The 9,778-nt window shown below is 37.1% G+C and overlaps 1 protein-coding gene across 2 annotated transcripts; it reads right to left on the bottom strand.

The window, feature by feature from the left end:
* Positions 1 to 4,926: 4,926 nt before the first annotated feature.
* LOC137720872 (uncharacterized) lies at positions 4,927 to 8,921 on the bottom strand. 2 transcript variants are annotated; one of them, XM_068459983.2, is made up of 2 exons: positions 8,755 to 8,921; positions 4,927 to 7,780 (listed from the first exon to the last, which is right to left on the bottom strand). In XM_068459983.2, exon 2 carries the CDS (start codon positions 7,639 to 7,641, stop codon positions 5,257 to 5,259), a length of 2,385 nt encoding a protein of 794 aa, XP_068316084.2. In that variant the 5' UTR covers positions 7,642 to 7,780; positions 8,755 to 8,921; the 3' UTR covers positions 4,927 to 5,256. The 2 variants fall into 2 exon arrangements, with proteins under 2 accessions (XP_068316084.2, XP_088547383.1); XM_088691257.1 differs by having other exon boundaries at positions 8,759 to 8,921.
* Between the last annotated feature and the right edge of the window lie 857 nt (positions 8,922 to 9,778).

Genomic DNA, 9,778 nt, shown 5'->3' with positions numbered 1-9,778 from the left:
TCGTAATCTTCTCTTCTATGTGAGTATTCCTTGTATTTAATTATACCATGTAATAATAAAGTCTCATTACTCATCATGATTTTCTAATCGAGAATTTTAAGGCCGTGATTGCCTGGATTGATTGGTGCATTAAGAAGTAGGATTCTCTCCCTCCAAGGAGAGACGAAAGAATTTAGAAGGGAGAGAATCCTACTCCGTGCAGTAATGTCATCATCGTGATTCTACGAATCAATTTTTTTTTCTTTTTATTTATTTATTTTAAACAAAGTGATACGGCTCATTGTGAGGTTAAGCCCACTCTCTAGTATTGTTTGTCCAAAAAATAAAAAAAAATAAAAAACTTGAGTTTATGTTTTGAATGCCTATTTCGTCCGTGAATTCCAAATTAATTAAGTTATTGAGAAACAAATTATGTACGACCATGACAAGGAGATAGAGATGGCAATATGCAAGATTAAGTTTGGCATTCACCGTGGGGGCTTATTCTACGTTGACAAAAAAAATTAAACAGAAAATTACAATAAAATTAGGAGTATCCAGTTCAATATACATGATAAAGTTACACAAACAGCCCTGTATGGCCACCCTCATGTGATTCACCAGCGTAAGGAATCGAACTTAGGACATGCCATATGAAATACGGACATGTAATTCGTCTCAAACCACTGAGTCACCCTATGGTGGTTGCCCATGGGGTACTAGACCTAACGTATGTCTCCTAGAATGACCTAATATATTAATGCGAAAAAAATAAATTGGTATCAAACTCATCATTTACGATTTATGAATTTAAGACCTTTCAGGCTTTCACCTATAAGTGAACATGAATACCACTAGATTGTATTACGTATTACTAAATGGCATATTGATGTATAATTTAATTTTTATTTCTGACAAAAAAAGGTAGAATTTTATACTAAACTACAGGAATCCACGTAAGAATATGTAAGTAATTTGCTCAATTCTTCTAGTTTTTATTCGTTCAATTGTTTCTGAAAAAGAATAAGCTAGTAGCAAGTCCCTTGTATGTGGACCATACAAATTATAAATTGTATATGATGATTCCGGTTCGACATGCATGGTGGAATTTTCGTGTGAACCTTCCTTGGACTTTAGAATTTTCAGGATTGCCGGCATTTGCATGGCCTTCGACCCACATAGTCTTGACGATGAAAATCAACCCAGATGTTCATAAATTATTCATATATTGGTCGTCCTCCTTGTATGTATATGTATGTGTGTGTGTGTGTACACACATATAAGATTCTCCGTCTGACACATATAAGATTCTCCGTCTCATGCAAGGCAATGCAAAGCTTATTTGCATCGTTGCATGGATGACTGTATGTAATGCAACTCTTACGCGAATACACGCAGTATTGAGAGTCAAAGTCTCCTTCCTGAATCCTTACACACGAAGACAGACAAAGACAAAATCACTAATTAACTATTTTCTAAATATCCGACTAATTAGCCTTTAATTTAGTGGTATTTGTCTCTTTTTAGTTGGGGCTTGGATGTGTGGGTGCACAAAAAAGGATATGATTAATAACGATGATATCTGAGGTAAAATAGAAGTGACTGCGATTTAAGATAAGATAAGATAAGAGAAAATCGGTTAAGGTGGTTTGGACATGTCAACTAAAGACCTATAGATGCTCAAGTTAGAAGATGTGATTATGAGATTGAGGCTTAGGACAAAAAGGGTAGATGAACTTAGGAAGACTTGGAAAGAGACTATAAGAAAAAACATGGAGTACTAAGAACTAATGATGTAAGGTTGTGAATGACAATGAATGATGTGTTGGATTACTTATGTTGTAGGCCACTTGTCTATTGGGTTGTTAACAACTTAAGTGATTTGATAGTCCTAATGAAATAAGGATTATGGAGTCTTATCCTTTGCAATTGACCTTAAAGAAATCGGATAGATTTCACTATGAAGATATAGAATCATGGTGGGACTTAAACACTCAAGTGATAGGGTTTGGTTTTCACAACCAATACTAGGCCGGCTGTGATGAAAATCCTAACGGTATAAATACTATGGTTATGTCCTTGCTTCCATACCCCCACTCTCTCAAAATACGCTAAACCCTATTCACAGCAGAGAGATATTTTGAAGTACTGAAAGTAGAAGATGACCTAGTTCTGCAATGGCTTTTTAAGTAAGTTTCACGTAAAAACTTATATTGCATGAATGCATGTTGTACTTGTTTGCTGCACAGAGGCATGGTCTGTGTAATCCTATTTCCCTCTTGTTTTGTCATCGTATGCATGCTTGTGTATGCATATTATTTATGTAATCCATACAAATGAAATACTTGACGCAAAATCGAGCACAGTTTTAGAATTCATCCAGCCGACCCAACTTAGTAAGATAAGACTTTATTGTTGTTGTTTGAAGTCTCGAAATCGACTAACATGAATGACGAGAATGATACAAGAGATGAATTCTATACCTAATTGTGATTACTGCCTTACGTGGATATAATTTCTAATGTTGTCGTGTCATAATACATTGTGAAATCTTTACAAATACGTAATCATGGGTGAAAATATTGATAATTTCCGATGAATCCAATAATATTTTAGACCATGTTCGTAGACACACAGTCACACACATTCGATAGCAGATGCAAATGTTCGTGTTCAGTCAAAATGTACATGGTGTCAATTATATGTGATTATTTTTTTTCCCTTCTTTTTCATTGACAAGTAGAGCATTGAACTATTTTGGTACGTGTCCTTTGCTGCTTAGCACTTTACTTGATGACTCCTGATACCAGGACAAATATATCCCACTTTGTCAGGATTCAGGAAGATGATTTCCGCAATCTTTCTGCAGCTTCTACACGCCTTTGTTTATTTTTGTCAATTAATTTTTATTTTGATTTATTTGATCTAAGACGAAAAATACGCATAAATGTGCAAGGAGATAAAGCTCATTGGGTTTTTAACAGAAAAAAATGTGCAGTGTGCGCGTGGGCTTGCATTTGAGTCAAAGATTTCCAGGACGCACATTCCAAACCTGCCAAGTCACAACAGATAAGGGATGGGCACGATTCGATAACCCAACCGTGTGAGAAGAACTGGTTGCCAAACGAACAAAACCGGCAGAGGCAACCGGAAAGCCATGTCGGTTCAGCCGATTTCGTGGTTTTTGGGTAAGAATGCCCAGCGCTACAGAGAAGATGTATCTGTGTGCCAAATCAAGGTTCACAGATGAAAAGGCAAATATTACTGCAGTAACTAGTCAACTGAAAGATGTAAATAAACTTAAAACCCATGATGCCAAACAACCTTACAGTTAAAAAACTGATCGTCAGAGAGAACAGGCATGAGTAATTTGCTCAATGCCTCTAGCTTTTAGTTGTTCAATTGTTTCTTGACAAGAATAAGCAAGTTCCTTGAATGTGAACCATATAAATTTAAATTGTATATGATTACGGTTCGACATGCATGGTGGAGTTTTCGTGCGAACCTTCCTTAGAATTTGGAATTTTCTGGAGCTGCGAGCATTTGCATGGTCTTCGACCCACATGACTTGACGATGAAAATTGACACAGATGTTCATATATTGGTCGTCCTCCTTATTTATAATATATATATATATATATATATATATATATATATATATATATATATATCAATTATATAATATAAATAGAAGATTCTCCGTCTCATGCAAGGCAATGTAAAACTTCTTTGCATTGTTGCATGGATGACTGTATGTAATGTAACTCTTACACGAAGACACGCCAGTATTCAAAGTCTCCTTCCCGAGTTCTTACACACGGACAAAATCTCTAATTAAACTCTTTTTAAAATCCGACTAACCAGTAGTGGTATTTTTCTCCTTTAATTGAATGAAGTCTTGGATTCGACTGATATAGATGACGAGAATGATGCTATGGATGACGGGAATACAGCTAATTTTGATTAACTCCTTATGCCGATATAAGTTGTAACTTTGTTGTGACAGTAAAGGTACATTGTTGAATCTTTACAAATACGTAATCGTTGGTGAAAAATATTGATAATTCCCGATGAATCCAATAATATTTTAGACCACATGTGTAGACACAGTCACACAAATTCGACAGCAGAAGGAGATGTTTGCGTTCAGTCAAAACGTACATAGTGTCAAAATATATGTGATGATTATTTTTTCCTTTCTTTTTCTTTGACAAGTAGAGCATTGAACTTCTATTATTGTACGTGTCCTTTGCTACTTAGCAGTTTACTTTATCTCCTGATGCCACAACAAATACATCCCACTTTATCAGGATTCCGGAAGGAATATGATTTCCGCAATCTCTGCAATCTCTTTCTGCTTCTACACGCCTTTGTTTACTGTTCATCAATTGATTTTTCTTTTGGTTTATTTAAAGGAAAACTAATAAAAATAATTTGAAAATTTTGAATTTTAACGATAAAGACAAAATAAAGGGTAAAATAAATAGTATCATGATTAATTTTTTAATGAAAAAATATAATTTTTCGTAAAAGTAAACAGTACCAAAACTTTTCGTCAAAATTCTTTTTATTTAATCTAAAGCCGAAAAGTATGCATAAACGTGCAATGAGATAAACGCATTGGGCTTTTAACTGAAAATAATGTGCACTGTGCACTGTGCGCGTGGGCTCGTATCTGAGTCTAAAAGATTTCCAGGATGCCCATTCCAAACCTGCTCAGCCACTACAGATAAGGGATGGGCACAGTTCGATAACCCAACCGCGTGAGAGGAACCGATCGCCAAACCAACAAAACCGGCAGAGGCAACCGGAAAGCCATGTCGGTCCAGCCGATTTCTCGGTTTTTGGGCAAGAATGCCCAGCGCTACACAGAAGATGTATCTGTGTGCCAAATCATTGTTCACAGATGAAAAAGCAGATATTAATGCAGTAACTAGTCCACTGAAAGATGCAAAATAACCTTCATTTTCCAAACTACAATTATAAAACTGATCTTCACAGAGATCAGGCATGAGTATACAAAAGTTTTCAACTTTTCTAAAATCCAATGACCATCTGACCTTTCATTTCCCACAAAATGCAAAAAAAAAAAAAAAAAGATGGTATCCCCACCACCTGCTAACCAATTGCTGCAAATACTGCAGCAGCATGTACATTTGCAACGGGTCATAGCAAAAACAAAAAGGGTTAGCATAAACAAAAATGGCCAAACCTATCCAGACGACTGGTATTATCTTCTAGCAATGTCCATAATCTACGGGTGCTGCGCTTACAGCTTCAGTTTCCTTGGCCAACTTGGCATGTACCACTGTCGTCGGTCATCATTGGTAGAGGTTTTGGAATTTCTTCATCTGTTTTAACATCATTCTGTTTCATTGGTGCATCATGAGCTTCCGTTATAACTTGATAAAGTTCCGAAGGGAGAGCTGCTGGATCCAATTCCCAACAACCTATTGGGGCATTATAAGCTTCTTCGCCAGTAAGCAAGTGACTAGGGACCTGATGCGAGAAACGGAACATCTCCTCTTTAGGAATCCTCTTCACTTCCTTGGGGTCTGTGTGCTTACGGAACACTGTTTTAAAACCAGTAACCTTAGATAGAGGAGCGACAGACACACCGTGTTCCTCAGTATAGTCATCGAGTAGTTCCACCATGTCATATTTGTTGATTACTGCATCTGGTGTATGCTGATTCCAATCAGGGGACCAGTTCCTATATAGAGCCCAGATTTCCCCCTTTGTAGGAAATACACGAATCACCCCTCGCTTGCCTTTTGTCCAATTAACCTTGCTTGAGAAAGAATTTAAAGTACCAGTACTTTCATATTTGCCAGGCCAGAAATCCCCACAGGTTTTAGCAAAACCAGAACCTACCCAGTTCAGCGGACCCAATTCATTGTTGCTTCTCGAGTTAAGCCAACTGATCCGCATCTTAAACGGCCTCAAGGAGATCACTTTCTGAATTCGAGCATAATAACGAGGCATACCATCATCATCATATGCAGCCCAAACTTGGTCCTCTCTAAAGGATCTTTCAGTTCGATCCATGTCAAAATTATGAAAATCGGGATCTGGAACATTGATCGGCATTGGTGACTTATCCTCTACATTTGGACCACTGTTTGTACTTGCGTCAACATTTCCCACACTCTTCTGTTTCTTATTTACTTTCACAGTTTCTTGCTCTTTGTTTGCCTGCTTTGCTTCAGTTGCTGAGCTCCGCTCAAGAAAATTGCGAATTGAAGTTAGAGCCATCTCAACCAGAGCTTTTTTTATTACCGGATATGGAACCTCTCTGAGGACCTTAGGCCTATCGTATGTCCTAGAGAAACCATAAATTCTTTTCGTTCCAGCATTACCTTTACTCAACTCAGATATAGCTCCCAAGTCGGCTCCACCATTTCCCATGGACATTTGATTCGCCTTGTTTTTATCATAGCCGTTCAAATGAGGATCATCCATCCTTCTCTTTTTCAATGAAGGATTTCCATTCAAATTTTGACTCCTTTCCCATTCAGCAATTGACTGTCTCCGCTCTGCGTCTCTCTTTACATTCTCACTTGTCTGCTGACCCCCGTCCACAGCAACATGACCCGATGCAACTTTGCTACTGATACTAGTCATTTTGGAGTTAGAGCCCTGGTTTAAGTTTGTGTTGTTTGAATTAGGACCCAAAGACCCCCCAGCTCCCACATTTTGAGTTGCAGCGCAGTGTCTTCCAGAACTATTTGAGTTACCTCCAGCAGCATGTTGTCTTGAATTCTGATGCTGCTGGGAAGAAGAGCTTTTGGACGCCTTGAAAAGCTCCGCAGGTGGAGCCCGTTCTACAGCTAAGAAAGTATTCCTACAATTAGGGCAGACAAGAAGATGACGAAGATACATCCTGACATACTGATAATGAGTTTTGCAATGGTTGCAAACAGTCCAAAAAGTAGCAGCTTTTGCACACGAAGGTATCAGGGTGGGACCATGCTGGGTCCTTGCATTCATAACATTCTGAAAGGTAGATGCACTAGGTTGCTTAGTCCTCGCATTCGTAACATTATGAAAGGTAGTTGCACTAGGTTGCTGGGTCTTCGCATTCATAACATTCTGAAAAGTACTTGCACTAGGTTGCGTTGATGGACCTCCACTACAGTGTGCAGCTTCCTGTTGAGACGTTTTTACAGTCTTCCTGACACTATTCATAGAATTTTGAAAGGTGCTTGCACTAGGTTGCACTGACGGACCCCCAGTACTGGACGCTGCTTCCTGTTGAAACCCTTGTACATTCCTCCTGTGGTTATATGCTACCCTCTTGGCCTTGTTTGATAACAAACTCCAGGCCTCTGAAACCAATTTAAATGCGCCTTCTGCACCAAAAGACTTGTTTTTATCAGGATGAAGCATGAAAGCCAACTTTCTATACTGTTTCTTAATCGTCTCATCATCAGTATATGGAGTAACACTAAGTACTCCATACCAATCCGCTTCCCCATTAATTTTATTCTCCGAAGAGATGTAAACATCAAGTATAGTCAACATTTGGGAGAGACCCTCAAGCTCGGGATACAAATTCAGAGCCTTCAAAACAAACTTCTTAGCACTAGCATAATTTTTTTCTGCAAACTTCTTCTCAGCAAGTTCCTTAGCCTTGACCGCATCATCTTTATTGCACTCCATAGTTTCCTTGAGAGTCTCAGTACACTTCCTCTTTACTTAACTAGAGCAGTAAGCATAATATGAGAAAAAGTATTAGATTCTACAACCCTTGGCCATTTTTCTTTCCCAGAAGATGATCATGACTACAGAAGTTTAAAACCTGATCCAATGAGATATTAAACAAATCGCATCAGATTGTGTAACTTGTTAAATAGAAAAATAATACCCAATACAATTATGCTAAAAACTTAAAGTCGGATGCAGAAACAAAAAATTCATATCGAAACAAACGTTGTTTGAATACTGCGTTTAAAACCCTCCCCCACCGACACCGGGCAAAACCAAGTCTTTGCTATAAATCTAGAAAATAAGAAATCCCATCACATTGAATAGAAACAAGTATCACTTTATTGAAAAAAACAGATAATGTACTAAATTAACTTCAAATCTCATAGATGCTGTGGCAAATTAGCAATGCATTCTTAATCTCTCCCTTTCGACTTGAACCACGGACTTTCCCGTTCAAGGACGAAAGGATTCCGCTTCATTACAAAGGCTAGGCATGCGTTTTCATCATACACTTGGAACTACACCAACAGAACTCCCCAACACAACAATTCGACTACAATTTCCAACAGATCTAACCAATTGATGAAGCCATATATGGAGCTCCATTGCACATTATTACAAGAAATTACCTTAATGAAGCTTCACTAAATGCAAACAACATGTCACATTATCAACAAAATGCAACAAATAAAAAAGCCAACTTTTCGAGAGAGAGAGAAAAAAAAAAAAAAAAAAACCCTTCAAAAAATCCCCAAAACCCACTTGGAGGAAAAAGTCCCCAACAAAATAATGATCAGAATTTTCCAAATCAGAGCACTCAAAGCTTTTTACTGAAGAACTACAAGATTTCTGTGTGGGTTCACAGAAACAGAGCTTTTAGGGTTTCAGTAACACCGCCCGAACTTCTGATATAAACCAATATTTTGGGTGGGAAAGGTCTGAAATTTAGCACTTTCAAAATTTCAGGAAGTCTTACAAACCCTAGCTCTGTGCCAATTGACAAAATTGAACAAAACCAGATAAGCGCTTAAGCAAAAGCGAAAATTGACGAGAAAAAGTGATTACCCACAAAGAAGAAAGAGGACGAGTCTGACTTGAACGAGTTTGAATCTGAGACGACCATCAACGCCAGGTACACTGACACTGACCCATTAGCCCCTAGAGAAATTTCTTAATTGCAGATTTAAAAATTGAAAATTTTTAGGGAAAAAGTAGGAATGCGTTTTGGTGCCTCTAGGCTCTAGTATTGTTTAGATTATATAGTGGTTTGATTTAACCCAAGAAGACTAACTAGGGTTAAGTTTTAACCTCGACGTAAGATTTACGCTAGATAGACACCGCACGTTCTAGATGTAAAAGAACCGTTACGCCAAATAGAAGACTAACTAGGGTTAAGTCGGCGTAAGGTTTACGCTAGATGGATGCCGTACATTCTAGATGTAAGAGAACCGTTACGCCAAATGGAAGAACTAAAATTATAATCAAAACAGGTCTTGAGTTCGATTCTCAACACGCATATTAACTTTTAAGAAACGTACTACAACTGTGTTTCGTTTAGTAGGTGGAAATTTAGTTTAATTAAGAAAATATGCAACTACCATATTTCTTTAGTTCTTTAATTTGTTTTTTTAACAGATGGTACACACAAATTTTATATGCAATTGGGTTGGCAAGAAAAAGACCAACTCTTGCCAATAATGTGGATAAGTATTACATTGCAAACATTCTCAAATTTTAAATGATTAAATTACATTATATATATATATATATATATATATTACATTTTAAGAAAAAAGATAATTAAATACCAATAAAACATTAACATTTAGTCGTATTATAATTTCAAGCGTAGGTTAGTATGCACCCTTCCAACTGTAAACCAAATTTCATTTGATAAATACTCTGTAATTCAATTTTGTATCTAAAGTTCTATGGTCATATCTCTCTTCCGTAATTTAAATAAATTTAATGTAGAATATTATTATTGTTTGTCAAAATAATTGTAACTAGAAAATGAAGGTGAAAACCACAACTAGGTCAAATGAAACACCAAACATTGTCACCAAAACACAAAATGAAAACAGAAGGG

The sequence above is a fragment of the Pyrus communis genome, chromosome 1, assembly GCF_041283825.1.
Source record: "Pyrus communis isolate YQ-2024b chromosome 1, ASM4128382v1, whole genome shotgun sequence".
Classification (NCBI taxonomy): Eukaryota; Viridiplantae; Streptophyta; class Magnoliopsida; order Rosales; family Rosaceae; genus Pyrus; species Pyrus communis.
Note: the sequence above shows the minus strand (reverse complement) of the source record. Positions and strands in the feature narration are given on the sequence as shown.

What these genes read in the sequence shown, in the direction of transcription:
- LOC137720872 (XM_068459983.2), bottom strand. Translation starts at nt 7,641, where the DNA reads ATGGAGTGCAATAAAGATGATGCGGTCAAGGCTAAGGAACTTGCTGAG.